Here is a 17,594-nt window from a genome sequence, read left to right on the forward strand (position 1 = left end):
CTGCCAGTTTGCCACTAAATTTAACATAAATTGCATATATAACTTTAGAGCATTTTAATCTATAATTTCAGTAATTTGAACCTAGACAAACTGTCAGATAGCAAACAGAACAGATAGCCTTAGCCAATTATTGATAGGATGTATTGGGTGGTGCGAGCCCTCGAAAACGTACCATTCAATGTATCCTTTTATAAGTAATTAGCTTCATTATTATCTTATTTTATTATATATTATGTGTTTAATTATAGGATATAACAATGAAGTCCAACATTAACTAAATACTTTGGCCTTATGGCGTTATAGGTATACAGTAAATCCCCGCTATTCGTGGGGGTTACGTTCCTGAGAAATGTCGCGAATACTGAGTTATGGCTCCCATAGTAATAAATGGGTTCCGTTCCAAAGTATGAAATATATAAGAAAAACCAATCTAAAATTTTGTCTATGTATGTATTATATGTACCTTCATAATATGACTATGTACATAGACAGTACATAGTGAAATGCAAGCATATGGCATCGAAATGAAAATAAGAAGCAATTTAATATTAAATGTAATATTTATTAGAAATTTCAAACCAGTGCCTTTGCTAGCAACAAAACTTATCCCGCCAGTGCTATCACCAGTTTCGCTAAAGTGTTGATAAAGGAGTTTTGCCTTTTCACGAATGATGAGTGAACTTAACGGAATTTTATTTTGAGTTCGGTCTTCTATCCACAGATTTAAAGCCTTTTCCATTTTTTTCTAATTTAACATCACGAGTTACAGAGCAAATTTTTGAAGCAATTAGCACGTTTTCACGGACACTACGGCAGATTTTTTCCTTTCGATTTTTTGATTGATCGTACCGTTGACTCATTGATTTTATAATGTTTTGCCACTGAGAAGACACTTTCACCATTAGAAATTTTGTCTAATGACTCAATTTTATTTGCTAATGTCATCACCTTCTTTCATATTTTCACATTTCTCTTGTTATTCATAGCCATATTTTTGTACCGGTCAGAAAGAACTTGTCCACAATAAAGTCACTTTCTTCTGTTAACACACTCGAAAAAGTCTGTTTACACCAACACACTGCAAAACGGTAGATTTATCACTTTTGTAAGCATATCAATTTATAAATTGATAAATATATTCAATTTATAAGTGTATCAATTAAAAGCAAACGACGAAACCTTCCACAACAAGCGCATAACACATACTGAATAAGGATTAGCGAGAAACATCCACGCTCGCGTTTTTGTCACCCCTCTCCCCCCACCCACTGAGCGCTGTTTTGACCGAGAAAGATAATTTTAGCCACGTCCATGTTTTTTTATGGCGGAAAATGTTCACGACGCTTTAAAATTCACTTTTTTTTTTTAGGTTTCATTTTATATTAAATCAGCGACCGCGAATAGCAGGGTTTACTGTACTTCTACTCTGAATACCTATATTCCATGTTCTAATTATATTTCATATGCAATTTGATGCCCATGATATACTGTTCATGAAATACTGTAATGTAAGTTTTTCAGACAGATGTAATGTTTAATCGATACCTTAATGGCATTAATCTGATCTGACACTCTTTCTAATTCTCTATTTTTGTACATTTTTAACACTAATTTCATATATTAGTGAAAAAAAAAGAAAAACAGCAAAGAGTTCTTTACCTATGTAAACTGTAGAAGGCAGGGGATGAATCAGATTGGTCCGCTGGATATCAGTGGTTCAACTGTTGATGATCCTGCTCAGGTGGCTAACAAACTAAATGAGTATTTTGCATCTACATTCACACATGAGGAGTTAATCAGAGAGGGAAATGCCAGAGGTGAACTAAACTCTGACAGTGAGCTAGATGATTTTGTAATAACTGAGAGGAAAGTGGAGGAGAAATTGTTGAAGATAAACATAAGACAAGCACCTGGGGTGGATGGGATCTATCCAGTTATATTAAAGGAGGCAGCAAAGGAAGTAAGCAAACCCTTAGCCATAATCATGAGAGCTTCCTTGGACTCAGAGGAGGTACCCATGGACTAGAGATGTCAAATGTGACCCCAATTCACAAAAGAGTATCAAAGGGCGACACAAGTAATTATAGACCTGTTAGTTTAACTTCTGTTCCAGGGAAATTAATGGAGGCACTGGTTAAAGAAGCACTGCAGGATCATCTAGACAAGACTTCAGTTATAGCTAGGACACAGCATTAGGTTTTGTTAAGTGGAAGTCTTGCCTGAGCAATTGATTGAGATACTATGATGTGGTCACAAAGCGATGGGATGCAGGGAATAATTTTGATATCATATATTAGGATCTTCAAAAGGCTTTTGATGATGTTGCATATGGAAGACTGCTGCCCAAATTGGAGCAATGTGGCATTGGAGGCAAATTGCTGCTATGGCTAAAGAGATGGTTGAGTGGGGGAAGACAGAGAGTGGTAATCAATGGACACTGCTCTTCGTGGACTAATGTTATTAGTGGGGTCCCTCAGGGTTCAGTGTTGGGTCCATTGTCGTTTTCTGTACTTATAAATGATATTGGTGATGGTATATCAGGCTTAATATCCAAGTTTGCATACAATACGAAGGTTGGCAGGGTTGTTAATGACAGTACACCACTGCAACAGAATCTAGAAAAGTTGAGCAGATGGGCTGAGAGGTAGTAGTAGTAGTGGCATGTGATGCAAGAAAGCAAATGTATGAGCTTATGCAGCATCAGCCAAAAAAAAAAAAAAAAAAAATCACACCATTCCCTCCAAATGCCTGTCCAGTTCCTCCTTAAATTTATTCAACCTATCAACTTCCACAACGACAGATGGAAGTTTGTTCCAGCAATTAGCCACCTGCTGGCTAAAGGCAAATTTCCGCACATCTATTCTACATCTGTCTTTTCTTAATTTGAATTTATGCCCCCTTAGGTTCGTAATCTGAACAAACAAATGTGGCAAATGAAGGTTAATGTTGACAAATGCAAAGTATTACATATGGAAAGCAGTAATCCCAGAGTAATGTATCAACTCTGTGGTACTACACTGACAGTAGTAGAGAATGAAAAGGACCTGGGGGTAATTGTGCAGGCAGATATGAAGTTTTCTGGACAATGCAGATGAGCTGCAAGAGTAGCTCATAGTATCTTGTCAGTGATATACAGGAATTTTTCTAGCAGGGATAAAGGAGGTGATTATCCCCTTGTATAAGGCAATGGTCAGGCCACACCTTTAGTACTGTATACAGGTCTGGAGGCCTCATTTTAACAAGGATGTAGAGAAGGGAAACAAGATTAGTGAATGGAACAAAGGGTTGCTGTAATGAAGAAAGGCATAAGTTTTGCAGATTGCAGTGCTTGGAGACTAGGCATCTGCGAAGTGATCTGATTGAGGTGTACAAAGTCTAGAATGGTTTGAGCATGCTCAATGCTGACGGGATCCTTCATCTTGCTCAGAACAATCGCCTGAGGGTATAAATTCATATTGAGGAAAGACAGTTGTAGGATAGATGTGTGGAAGTTTGCCTTTAGCCAGTGGGTAGTTGATTGGTGCAATAGACTGCCAACTTTTGTTGTGGAAGTTGATAGCCTAAATAAATTTAAGGCTGAGCTAGACAGGTATTTGGAATGAACGGAGGGGTGAAATCGGAGCATTTTTTTTTTTTTTCTTTCTTTTTTTTTGGGTGATACTGTATAAGCTTGATTTCTTGCATCCATGACTCTACTAATGCTAATACAGTGTATTCCGGTTATTTGGGCCACCAGTTAATCGGGGCAGCCATTTATTTCGGGAAAATCTTAAAAAACAAAACCAAAACGAGAAAATAGCCAGGGTTTATTTTGCTTAATTGGGACAACATGCCGTTTAATCGGGGCAGGAGACTGCAGCACTGAAGATTACCCTACGATTGTCTCCGACCGTACCACGTAGTTCGGTCGGATTTCTGGAGGTCACAACCATAAAACAGTAAAAAGAATTAGCAGTCACCTGTTTATTGGGCTTTTCTGTTAGTGAAAACTATCATAAACTGATAGTAAATTCGATCTTATTGAATTTGCGATAATACTGACAGCTGGAATTCTGTGAGTTATTATGGCGAAATGTGTTTACACTTCAATGGAATCTTCAATCATATAAAAAAAATAATTTTCAGAATCTTCTCTTCATTCCTATTTTTAAAGCTTCACAACTAGTTACTCCGTTCTCACTTGCACGTATCTTGTTACTTGCAATTTGTGTGTGCCGTGTTTTTTGTTATTGATTGCTTATCTTTTTACTATTTTAAATTTTAACACCCCCCTCCCCCACAAATGTAGAGTGAACAGAAATGTCAACTAGTTAGTATGTACATATTACAGTATGTATTAATTATCACGTACATTCTTCTGAATTTCACGTATCATTTAATTTTTTAATTGGTAAGGTCATCATCATCAGCCATTTTCAATCCACTGCAGGATGAAGGCCTCTCCAGCAACTTTCCAGTTCCTTCTGTTTTGAGCACTGGCCATCCATTTACTACCCTAAAACTCATGAATTTCATCTATCCCTCTCCGCCTTTGTCTTCCAGGTTTTCTTCTAGCTCCTCTTGGGTACCATTCTGTTATTTTCTTAGTCCATCTGTCATGTCTTTGAGCTATGTGTCCTGCCCAAGACCATTTTAGTTCTTTAGTTTTGATAAGAATGTCCTTTACTCTTGATTTTTTAAGGAGTCCTTATGTGCTGTAATGTAATAACTAGATCGTATGTATAGCTTAGCTTAATTTTCAGCACTCACCTCATAGTAATCCACTTAGCTGGTGGAGGGTTTTACCACATACATAGTAGTTATAGGATTCTAATACTTTACAGGGATTATGGGTTTAAAATTGAAGAAAAAATTCTCCAACCCTTTCCCCCAGGAATTAAACTATACATGAGGTATGCAGATGACGTCCTCTTAATAGGCAACAGAACCACCATCGATACTTTACTGAACACCTTTAACACAACACATGAAAGACTCAAATTTACCCTTGAAGTAGAAAACGATAATAAAATTAATTTTCTAAACTTCACTGTATACAAAATAAACACATCTTTAGGCACCAAAATATACAGAAAAAACACACATACAGGTAAATTCTTACACTACCACTCACACCACCCTCTATACATCAAAAAAGCAGTTCTATACAACCAGATATACAACGCTGTAAAATATAGCTACACGCAAACAGACCTATCTGTAGAATTACAATACCTCACCAAAAATTCATCGACAGAAAATACCCACCACAACTAATAAAAGAAACCATCACCAAAGTTCATAATAACACTAATAACCCAAACAAAATTATTAACCACGTGAACAAGAATAAGATACATAAACCCCTTATCGCGCTCCCATATCATCAACAATACGCTAGAAGACTTCAACAGATTTTTAAAAATACAGATATCAAATTAATATTCACATCTTATAACAAATTAAGTTCCAAATTCAATTCATACAAGACAACACACGAGTACGAGACACAAGATTACAACAACATTATATATTTGATCAGATGCCAATCAGATTACCAAGCATGTTACATAGGCAGTACAACAGCAAAATTCGGGACATCAAAAATTTCCAACACACGTGCATACTACCACTTTAATAGCTTCAAAACTAATTCAGCAAGTACAGAACTAACACAACACGTCCAATCTCAAAATCACAACCCACTCATCGATTCAGCCATCACAGTAATTAAATTAAATTCTAGCTATAAAATCCTTGAAAACGAAGCCCTCGTTATTGAATGGTTTAAGCGCCATACATCACTCAACGTGTTAAACAAAAAGATTCCCGCCAATTTCTCCCCCATTTGGAATTTAGCACGTATTAAGTTTCCACGTGCACTGAAATGCATTTCGGGAACCCAACCCGTATATAACACAAGCGCGCTCTCTTCCCCCCCTCCACTATAGCTAACTGAAGATGAGGAAACTCGAAAGTCGCTCGTGCATGATTATTAGCTTATATTTTCCTTTTCTTTTTTTCTCTTCATTTAATTTAATTAGGCAACCATGGAAGGTGCACTTTCCTTTCTTAAAAATTTTTTTATAGCCCATAACTTAATTTTAAACCCATAATCCCTGTAAAGTATTAGAATCCTATAACTACTATGTATGTGGTAAAACCCTCCACCAGCTAAGCAGATTACTATGAGGTGAGTGCTGAAAATTAAGCTAAGCTATACATACGATCTAGAATGTCCTTTACTTGAGTTTGCTGCCTAATCCATGTGTTTCTCTTCTTATCTAACAGTCTGATTCCCAATATAATTTGTTCCATTCTTCACTGTGTAGTTCTCAGCTTCTCTTCCATTCTTTTGGTGAGTGCCCAAGTTTCACTTCCATAATTCATGGTGGGGAATATACATTGATTCATTACTTTACGTTTCAGACAAACTGGGATATTGCTCTTCAGTATGTGACTATATTTCCTGAATGCTATCCATCCAAAATTTATTCTTCTCTTGACTTCCAGCCATTTATCATTATTACTAATTGGTAAGGTAATAAAGGGTAAATTTGTGCTTAATATATCTTTACTTTTATAGCCTGTGGATAATATTCCTTCTATTTTCACTAATTAGAATCGCTGTTTGATAGAATTAAAATTCAATTCACAAACATGATCACAATGACCGGTACTTTACTATGGTGAGTCCATCATAATGTGATTTTGATTGTACAGTGAACCAATTGTAAAGCGGGGGTTCATTGTATTTTTAACTATTTGTGAAGCTTCTGATAATTGGGGCAGCCGCTTAATCGGGCCAAAATGCGCTAGTCCCGATGTGTCCCAAATAACCGGAATCAACTGTACTAATAAGTAAGAATATAAAAGATTAAAACTAGGGTTAGTGTGTACTTAACTGTAGCATTTATGATTGTGTTCTTTATCTTACATTTACACTTTCATTTCATTTGTTTGACCCTTACTTTCTGCACTGCACTCTCTGGGCAGCTCAGCTTACTGTTATTCTTCAGTTGTGGTGCAGGCCTAGCCACAAGTTTTTGTAGGCTAGGGGAGAATGCAGTGATAATGATTGTGTTGTTAGTATATAAAGGAATGTAAGTTATTATTAACTTTGTATTCTTTCAACCAATTACATTTGCTCTTTTACTCATTCATTCTCTCTTTCACCGAAACTGACATTTATTCCCTTTTACCATGATTCCTAATTTACTCTTTCACTCAGTGCCCAGCCCATTAATTCTTCTCATTCATTCTTTTTTCATTTTGCATTGCATCTCCTTGCTACTAGCTTACTAATATTTTTCAGATAATCTGCTTCCCTGGCTCCCTGTACATCTCCCTCCTCTACATGGTTATTTGGTGTGGGGCTCAAGGTTCCTACAATGACAGGGTAGTCCTAGGGAGGGATATTCAGGTCAATCTGGTTTTGTCATGTCATGTTTCTGTCAGGATGCAGAATATTGCTATCTTGACAATTTTTAAGTCATTGTTTGAGCATGGTGGGAGACATTGGAATTTTCACTATTGATTTTTTAATTGCTGGGGCCTGAATTGCCGTTCTTTGGATAGTTCTGCACATTTTGAATACTTTTTGTGAAGGTTGTAAAGGCTTTATAATTTTCCTCTTCTACGATGAATAAATATTCTTCTCCCCCTGGGAAGAGGGCCAATCTGTGTTATTAGCTGTGTTCTGGGGATGTCATAAATTATACATCCATATAGAATGTGCCCAGTCTTCACTCTTGCTGCAGGTACAGTTTGGGTCATCAATCAGCCCCAAGGAGGTTAGTTTCGCCTTTAGGGAGCCCTGACCTGTTAAAATAAATGTAAAATGTCTAGGGGTATACCACTTCGATGACTTTGGGCTAACCATTGCCATCCATGGCAGAAACGTTTTCGTAACCAGACCTCTGGTTTCTTGCTCCCAATTTGTTTTCCATAGCTGATGGAGCTTTGTGGCTATTCTTTTTCTTTCAGCCTTAATGGTGTTGGCTGTGTCAACGGCTGTCCCCAAAAAATCTGTGGATATACTCTTTTTAAATCTAGCCGGGTGGGTAAAGTGCCTGCCTGGCAACTGAAAGGTCGCGGGTTCGAATCCCGCCTCGGGCTTGGATCAAAGTACTGCAAAAACCTTGGGAGGTGCACTATGGCCACAGAAGCCGATGTGCCAACAACTACAAAAAAAAAAAAAAAAAAACACTGACTCCATAGGTGATAACAGGTAGCAACATTGCATGGTATACGATTGCCAGGGTCTTTCTCTTGAGCCCCCAGTCTGCTTGGCAATCATACCTTCATAATTTCTAACTTTCTTTACCAAGTAGTTGTAAGTTCAATAATTTTTTTTTTTTTCTCTTTTCTTTTCCCATCAACCTCTTAAAATGGACATTACACATTTTCCATGGAAAGTAAACATACAGGTAAATTACTTCACACAGCTTTTGTTTTCACGCTCTGATAAACTGAATCATGTTGGTTACAGGACTGTTTTTCTTCACCACACATTACAGCTCCTTTCTGTAAAGGAGTGCTGCTGCTGATAATGTAGCATCCTTAATGATCTGCAATTAATAATTATTAGACATTATGAAAGGTAGTCATAAAGTTAAAATTTCAAAATGTTGTATACGTGAAGACGGAAAAACTTTGGAATAATGCTGCACAAAATTAAGTGCTTTCATAAAAAGTTTGATTCTATAGCAGCCTATTGCCTGGAGTTTGTTAAATCTGTTAAAAATAAACAGATCTTATCTTAAAATGCTGCCATCTTGAGTTGTATGACAATGCAAAAATTGGAGTGATTAGCAAGGCAGTTGTAGAAATGTATTAAATATTTATATCAAGAGACAATTGAACTTGAATCTTTTTTTTTTTTTTTTTTTTTTCTTTATTCAGATGGACAGCAGATACAAACAACTGAGGGTGAAACAATACAAATTGGTGTGGCTCCTTCAGTAACAAATGTAGATGGAAATGAAGGTGTTCCTTTATTGTTGCATGTTACTGAAGAAGAATCTGAAGGTGGCACTAATATTCACATGGCTGAAGAGTCTGAAACTGTTCAGACATCTCTTGCTACTACACTTGATGGTATGTATATATTTTTTATTTTATTTATTTATTATTAATTTTTTTTGTAATATTTAAGAAATTTTGTTGAGCCAAACTTTGTACTTGTTACATTTAATTTTTATTATCTTTTAATTATTGAAAGTTATCGATGGTTTCTGTCCAAGAAAATTTTCTAACAGAGTAAATGGTTTTGTGTGTGATGAATGTGATCAACTTTAATTAATGTGTAAATTTAAGTTTGCACTTAAGTTTAAAATTGTTGTTTATTTAACTCAGATAATTTTAAAATGAACTTGACAATGCTGGCAACATCTACAAAGCAGAATATATTCAGATAAAAAAGAAATTGTCAGTTCAGTGTCAGAAAATTAAATCTTTTGTTGAATTTGTTTTTAGGAACTTGTAGTACATGAATCAAGTGAGTAGCAACAATATAATTTTCACCAGTGTATTGCTTGATGTGGAAAAAATGCTGAAACTTTTTCATTTCTAGATTATTTTTCTATGGGGCTGTCTTGGGTTTTATAGAACTGAATGAACTCATCATTTCAGCTACATTCTATTCTTTTCTTTTCAGCTGAAGGTTCAAGTCATTTAGTTTTCCAGTCTATCAACCAGAAAAACTAAGTCTAATTTCCATTTAAGATCATAAAGTTCCATAATATATTGAGTGGCCCCTTTATTAAATACTCTCTATATGCAGGGTGTCCACTAAGTCCTTGTGCAGTTTAAAACTGCAATAACTTAGATTCCATTCAAGATAAAAACAGTGTGTAAAATGCATTGTAAAGGTAATTTATTCTAGTTTTATGCATAAAGATAATTTCTTAATTTACTCTTTTTTTTTCAGTTAATATAGCCTACAAGAGATGGCTTCAATAGGAGAGAAAATGAACTGTGTCCTCTGGCTAACAGAGTTTAAGTCCACTTCAGTAGTTAGAAGAAAATTTTATAACACGTTATGCAAAGAAAGCATCTCACAAAAATTTATTGTCAAACTTGGATGAAGAAGTTTGAAGAGACCTGGTTCTTTTAATGATAAGCTCTGAATGGAAAGCTAAGATTAAACAAGGAGACTGGCATGTGTTGAGGAAGCTTTTCAACAAAACCCATGAAAATCACTCAGGAATCTCTCAAATTCAGTGCGCAATTCTTAGAGTGAAATTGCACAAACAACCTTACAAGATTCAGGTGCATCCGATGTTATTGGACGAGGACTACCATGTGAGATTACCTTTCTGTCTTGGGTTTAATAAAAATGATGACTTGTGTGTTTTGACAATCTGATGTTTTGTGATGAAGCAGTGTCAGTAGTTAATAGTGATAATTATCTTGCAGTGCTACAGGATTTTTTTTTTATTCCTGAACTAAGATAATTAAGAATTGAAGCCAATATGGTTGGTTTTTCAGCAAGATGGAGCACCTTGCCACTTCTCTCAGTGTACAACAACTTTTAAGCATAGTCTTCCCAAACAAAAGGATCAGCAGAAGTGAGACCATTGTATGGCCAGATTGCTCACTTTATTTCTCTCCATGGTACATTTTTCAGTGGGGGCATGTTAAGTGTCGTTTACTCCTCAAAACCTAACTCTAAACAATCTTTGTACCATGATAAATGCAATTATGCCATAACTGAAGTACAACTGGAGAATGTGTATGTGGAATTGCAAATTTATAATACACTATCAGTAATGATGGAGGTTATGTTGAATCTTAGTAGTCTTATGATTACATATCCTGAAAACGAGAATAAATTACATTTTCAGATTACTTTGGTTCTATTCAAGATAAAATTAATTGCAGTTTAAAGTGCTCATGGACTATGGACACCTTATATGCATTCTCAAGGTCTTGTTTCCTGTGGTGCTGCCAAATTTGCTTGTATGTATATATTCACTTAAATAGAAGAGTAATATACAAGGGATGGACAAATAGTTCAAAGAGTGGAATAAAAAAGACATGGGTACATTTATTTTTTTTTTTTTTCCTTCAATGTGTTCATGACAAAATAAATTCACTACACTTATTGTATTTAATTTGCAGAGTCTAATCCTTTAAAAAAAAATCTTCAGGTTTCAGCATCAATCTATACTTCCATGGCTGCTTTTAGCTCTTCATCTTTAAAATGAGTTCCACAAAGATGGGAAAGTCAGAATATTATTCTAAACAAATAATAGTTATTTGAGGCCAGATCTGGGCTGTACAGGAGTGGTTCATTTGTTCAAATCCACTTCATGAATATTAGTCTTTGCAACCAAGGCTTTGTGCACAGCTGCATTGTCATTGAGAAGCAAAACTAATGACCCAAGTTCCTTTGTTTTTTCCCCCAAATTGCAGCTTTTATATAACCTTGCATAATATTCCCTTGTTATTGTGGTTTTAGGTGCAAGATAATCAATTAATAAACCCTAGCTATGAAAATTGAGATCAGCAATTGCCTAGTTGATTGTTGAGTTCACATCTTTTTCAGGGTTGAAGATCCCTTGTGCTTCCACTGTATGTTTTCTAATCTGGATTTGGATCACAAAGATGTAGCTAAGTTCATTGCCAGTCACCAAACAAAATAAATTACTGGATTATCAAGAATTAATTTAAAATTCTCTTTTGATGACTGCACCCTCTGATGTTTGTCATAAATGGAAAAGTTTCTCCAATCCCATCTTTCAAAAACTGGACATTCCCATGCTCATGTATTGTTGTTAAAATGCTTCCATGAGAAATGTTAAGTATTTTTTGTTCAATAACAGCAATTGTTTCATATGGCTGATGAGACTGTGGATGGTGCACTATGGCCATAGATGCTGATGCACCAAATAAATCCCCAACCTTGACTTGGCACATTGTAGCCTTAGATGCTAATGCGCCATAAAATCCTAAAACAGACAAATCCCCAGCCAACCGAGACTGTGGATCATCTTCCTAACTCCTGTGCTCTTTGAATTCTGCCAACCATCTTACAACAGTAGCATAACTGGGTGATGCTTCCCCAAACATCAGTCATTCTTTCATGGATATCTTTAGCATTTCTGACCTCTAGTCAAAAATTTGTTTACTGAACAATGATTGATTTTTCTGGGTATTCATTCTACTTCCGCCTACTAATGTAAAAAATTTAAATTTTAGAAACTATATAAGATATTGGCATACAGGTTTTTTTTTTTTTTTTTGTTTTTTTTTTTGTTTTTTTTTTTTTGTTTTTTTTTAATGTTATTCTACAAGGACATTAAGCCATCAAAATAATCTATTCTGTAATTTATTAATAAACTGTATTAATACCCTATTCTCATAACTTTTTGACCAAAATCTTAATTACTTCTGAAACCTGATTGTTTTCATAATTGTAACTCTCTAGTCTTACTTTTATTCTTTTACTTATTATTTTCATGAAATCTTTATAAACAAATAATAATAAGCTTGTTTTTCTATAATTCTATTTCCCTTTTGTTCATTTTCTTAAAGATAAGCACCAGAATAGAATTATTTAAAGTGCTTAGGAATATTTCTGTATTTAAGACATATTTGTATAAAGATTAACTAGTTAAATTCATATCCTCTCAGTTTCAGACATTCATTTAAGTTCCATCTTCTCCTGAAGCCTTTCTGGTTTTTATTCTCCTTTGATCCAATTCATCTTCACTTTCCTCTTCCAGCTGTTTCTTGTCTCAGTCTCTGACATTATACAGCTGTCTGTAAAATTCTTAAAATATTTTTTACTCTTTAACTGTTCTTTTTAAACATCCATTATATATCAAATGAAATTGCTGTATGTATGTATGTATTTGTAATATTGTGTATTTTAAAATCAGCTCGATAAGATTTTTGAGGTTGGGTAACCCCATTAGTGAATTTCCACTTTGAAATTTGAAGATGAAATGTATAACATAGTATGAAGCTGCATTAGTAATCCCAGGATAATTCATTCAGTAGTCCATAAATGAGAATGCTTGCTCACAGATATGAAATAAATGATCTGGATGGTGGGGAACTAGAAATAGGCAGCCCAGCATAAAAATGCAATAGATTTTCCTTTGTTAAAAGCATATTTCAGAGTCATTATTTTACAATTTGCTGTTTCTGTTTGCATCTGTGCTGGGACTTCATTGATGGTGTTAATAGCAAAAGTGTTTTCAAACATGCATATATCATTCAACCTGGTATAAAGATCACTGAACTTGGCAGAAATTTTCATTTTATAGCTGCTGAATAATAATAATAATTTTTTTTTTTTTTTTTTTTTTTTTATTACTCCATCTAGTTTGATCAGATTACATAGTAATTTTTCAAATAAAGTGGTTTGAATTTTGTTCATTGTCAGTTTCATTTCAAAGGCTTTAGACCCGAAAACATGTTGCAGTAATTTACCTCTTCTGTGAAGTTGCATATTAATCCCATTAAGATAACTTGTATTTTTTTGATAGCTGTATTACTGGTTTATCCCTTTTCTCTCATGAAAGTGTCAGTTTGAGATTGTAAGTGAAAAATCTTTTCAGGACTGCACCCCAGCTCTGACAGCATCACCATACTCTGCCTCAGTGTTTTCCAAAACATGGTTTTATTGGCAGCGTATAAACTTATGTCAAATGAAATTATTATGATTTGGTTTTTTATGCCTCATTGGCTGAAGTTGCTGTTGAATTAACATTGATAACAGGCAGTGATCATTCCCTTGAACTACACTGAATGTACCTATATTTTTAATATGGAATTTGTGATGCTTGCATTTTCTGATCTGTGATACCTTTTTTATAGACTGTTACAAAATTTAACTGTTTGAATTTACTTTTTTTATGAGAACCCCAAACACGAGAGGTATTATAACCTATAGTACTTAGTACCGTGCTTGGGTTGGAGGTTGAGAAGACGAAAGAAGATATTTGTTCACACTGGACTTGAACTTCTGTAGATTGTAATTTTCAGGAAATATGTATGAAGGAAAGTTGTTCCAGAAAACGGCAGTTGAATGAATAAATGAGGAAGATGAAAAGTTGGTTCTGGGGGTTTGAAGTCCGACAGTAAATGGATGTTGGCTGGTGGCGGCACGTGTTCGGACTGTTTTGAAAGAGACAGTGGGAATTATAGAAGCCAATTCAGAAGAACAGTGCCCATGGAAGTATCTGTAGAAGAGGCATGCAGCAGAAACAGTGCGTCTATGAGAAAGCGAGTGGAGAGACTCTGTTAGAGATGAATCATTAATTAACCTAACTGCCCTCTTCTGAATGGAATCAAGAAGCCTGAGAGAGGTTTTGGGGGCACCACCCCAGATGTGGGAGCAATATTCCATGGCAGGGCGGATTTGCGATTTATACAGAGTGAGCAGCTGTTTGGGAGAAAAGTAACGCCGAGAGCGAAAGAGAAAACCAAGTTTTTTAGATGCAGAGGAAGCAATATTTGTAATGTGCTTGTGCCAAGAGAGATTAGAAGTCAGGGTAATCCCCAAAAGAGATATATCATTTTGCCTAGAAATCGGAGTGTCACTAAAGATAAGCATAGGAGCAGAAGAATCCTTTTTGCGAGATATAAGACAAGATTGAGTTTTAGAAGGGTTGAAATCAATTAAGTTGTCTTTGCCCCACTGGAGAATTACCTGAAGATCGGCATTTAAGGAATTGGTAGCAGATTTTCGAGAACTTGAAGCTGATTGAGCTGGACAAGGTTTCTCAAAATGGAAAGTTGAATGCAATGTGCTATCATCGGCAAAACTATGGATAGGATTTCCAGTCAATGGAAGAAGGTCATTGATATACAAGAGGAAAAGAGTGGGGGAAAGAACTGAACCTTGGGGGACACCGGCATTAGTGGAGAAGTTAGAAGACAGAGAGCCATCTACCATCACCCTCAGTGAGTGATCAGAGAGAAAACTGGATAACCAATTACTAAAAACAGTTGGCAAACCATAAGACGGAAGCTTGTTTAGAAGACCTTTATGCCAAACACGATCAAAAGCCTTTGAGATGTCAAGAGCAACTACTTGTGTTTCACCGAACCTTTCCATTGAATTAGTCCATAAATGGGTAACATAAGCCAGAATATCACCAGTGGATCGACACTGACGGAATCCATACTGGCGATCGTTGATCAGACGGAAGGTTTCTAGGTAGTTAAGAGTTGGCGGTTAATTGATTTCTCCATTACTTTAGAAAGAGTAGAAGTAATTGCAATGGGACGATAATTGGATGGGAGGGATTTGTCACCCTTTTTAGGAACTGGCTGGATATGAGCAAATTTCCAAGCAGAAGGAAAAACACCCTTGGAATAAGAAGTGAAAAAAGGCGGCAAAGAATAGGAGTAAGTTCAGGAGCACAGGTTTTGAGAACAAGTGGAGAAATACCATCAGGACCTGGAGCTTTCTTAGCATCAAGATTCATCAAAATCCTTCTGATATCCTTTTGACGGAAGACCACAGGAGGCATTGAATGGAGTGTGTTAGGAATGGTGGGAGGTGTTTTACCAAGATCATTAATACATGAGCTCGAAGAAAAATGGGATGCTAGCAGGTCAGCTTTATCCTTGGCTGAAGTGACAACAGAGCCATCTGGTTTGGACAGAGGTGGGAGCAGAGATGGGCAAAAGTTGCGGCCAATAGCTTTGGCAAGAGACCAGAATGCTCGGCTACCATTAGGTCAAGAAGCAAGTTTTCTACTCTTAGCCTGTTCAAACTCTAGTTTGGACTGATTAATAACTGCTTTACAATTGTTGCGAGCTTTGGTGTAGGCAGAAAATGAAACTGAAGAATTAGAAACAAGCCAATTACGATATGCAATGTTCTTCTCTTGGACAGCCTTAGCACATTTACTGGAAAACCAAGGTTTAGATAAAGGATGAGATTTTAAAGTGGAGTGTGGGATAAAGGATTCCATTTCTGCAAGAATAATTTCACTGACACGATCTGAGCAAACGTTGACATCAGAAGTTTTGAAACAGTAATCAGACCAAGGAAAAGAAGAAAAGAAGTCTCGCAGGTCATCCCATTTTGCATTCTTGTAATGCCAAACAATACGAGGTTGGGAATAGGCATGAGATAAAGGTTCCATTGGAGAAGAGACAATCACCAAGTTGTGATCTGAAGTGCCTAAAGGACCTCTCACTTCAACCTTGTACTTAAAAGGGTTGTTTGTGAGAAAAAGATCAAGCGTATTGGCCGTATGATTAGGATTGTCCGGTATTCTTGTAGGTAAATGAACAATCTGTGCTAGGTCATTAGTAATTGCAAAAGCCTCAGCATCTCGACCTGCTGGGTCGGTGTGACTAGAAAATGGAAGCCAGCTGGAGTTGTGAACGTTAAAATCACCAAGGAAAATTACCTCATCGTTAGGAAAGTTGGACTGGAGAAAGTCAAGTTGCAAAGAGAGGAAGTCAACGAGCTCCAAGTGATTAGTGGAGTTGGGAGAACGGTAGAGACAACAGATGAATTTTACACAATGATTTAGAGAGATTTTAAGCCAGAGAAGATCAAAGAGAGGAGATTCCAAATTGCCAAGTCTCTGACAGGGAATATCAGAACGGACATATGCACAAGTACCACCTTTGAGGCGAAAGGAATCATACAGCAAATAATTTGGACATCTGAGATGAGCAGTAGTTGAATCAACTGATAACTGAGATTCAGTTAGAAAAAGTACATGGCGTTTGGAAGACTGCAAGTGGAAATGGACATCGTTGAGATTAGAATTGAGACCACGTATATTTGTGAAATGAATTAGGAAGTGCTTGGGAGGTTTAGATCTTTTCGCAGATACGCTTGCTCTATTATTTTGACAATTCATGGTGTATTCAATAGTAAGAAAAAGTGGGTGGGACATGCTGTATGAAGTAATGAAATTTTTGGATATGGCGTACATGTGGTAAGAATATACCCAGATCCTTGACATAACGTGGTCTCGACAATGCTTCCCGCATAAACACTACTCGGACTCCCTCCAGTCACTATCTGGCAGAGTAGAGGTAGCAAGATTATACACTAGCTGATTCGGAAGCTTCCTAGAGAGTTACCAATAGGTTCAGTCCCGTGTACTAACTAGCGGCCGGCCTGCGAACACTGTTTTAGAGCTATACCCTCGAAATGTAAGGAATATTGGATCTCGCCACGACATTCATCATAACCTTAAAAATCATCAATCATACTGCATGATGGAAGAGATAGGGAAGGGTTGGCCGGAACTTAGCTCTAGAGACTAAACATGGGTTCCACCACTTCAAGCCTCAAATAAGCAAAGTGGTGGTATTTCACCGGTTGATGAGTCATCTACCACCTAGTACTGCCTGGTAACATAGAGGGGCGGCGTTCCTCCATGTGGTGTGGGTGCCACACCTCGACCCCTGCTTACGTTGGTTCACACCTGGGTGGTCACCCACCATGTACTTGTGCATGAAGGTTATACCCAGGATTACTAACAGTCCCACCATCGTGAAGGTGCAAGCAGAGGATTTGGCTGTCATAGACCGTCCGGACTTCGCCGAAATTGGGTCCACTTTGACTTGAGTGTCACCCGAATATCAGTTCCATCAGCGTTTTAGACTCCCAGGTAGCAAGAACA

The 17,594-nt window shown here is 36.6% G+C and overlaps 1 protein-coding gene across 2 annotated transcripts in view; it reads left to right on the plus strand.

Moving 5' to 3' along the window:
- Window positions 1-17,594, plus strand: part of LOC150082788 (uncharacterized) — a 102,733-nt gene that overhangs the window by 31,202 nt on the left and 53,937 nt on the right. For both annotated transcript variants that reach the window (XM_090377601.1, XM_090377602.1), the window contains one exon: window positions 8,884-9,078. In XM_090377601.1, coding sequence (XP_090233727.1) covers window positions 8,884-9,078 — 195 coding nt within the window. The remainder of the gene's footprint in view (window positions 1-8,883; window positions 9,079-17,594) is intronic.

Source organism: Mastigoproctus giganteus, chromosome 7 (genome assembly GCF_048544385.1).
Source record: "Mastigoproctus giganteus isolate SK-2022 chromosome 7, ASM4854438v1, whole genome shotgun sequence".
Classification (NCBI taxonomy): domain Eukaryota; kingdom Metazoa; phylum Arthropoda; class Arachnida; order Uropygi; family Thelyphonidae; genus Mastigoproctus; species Mastigoproctus giganteus.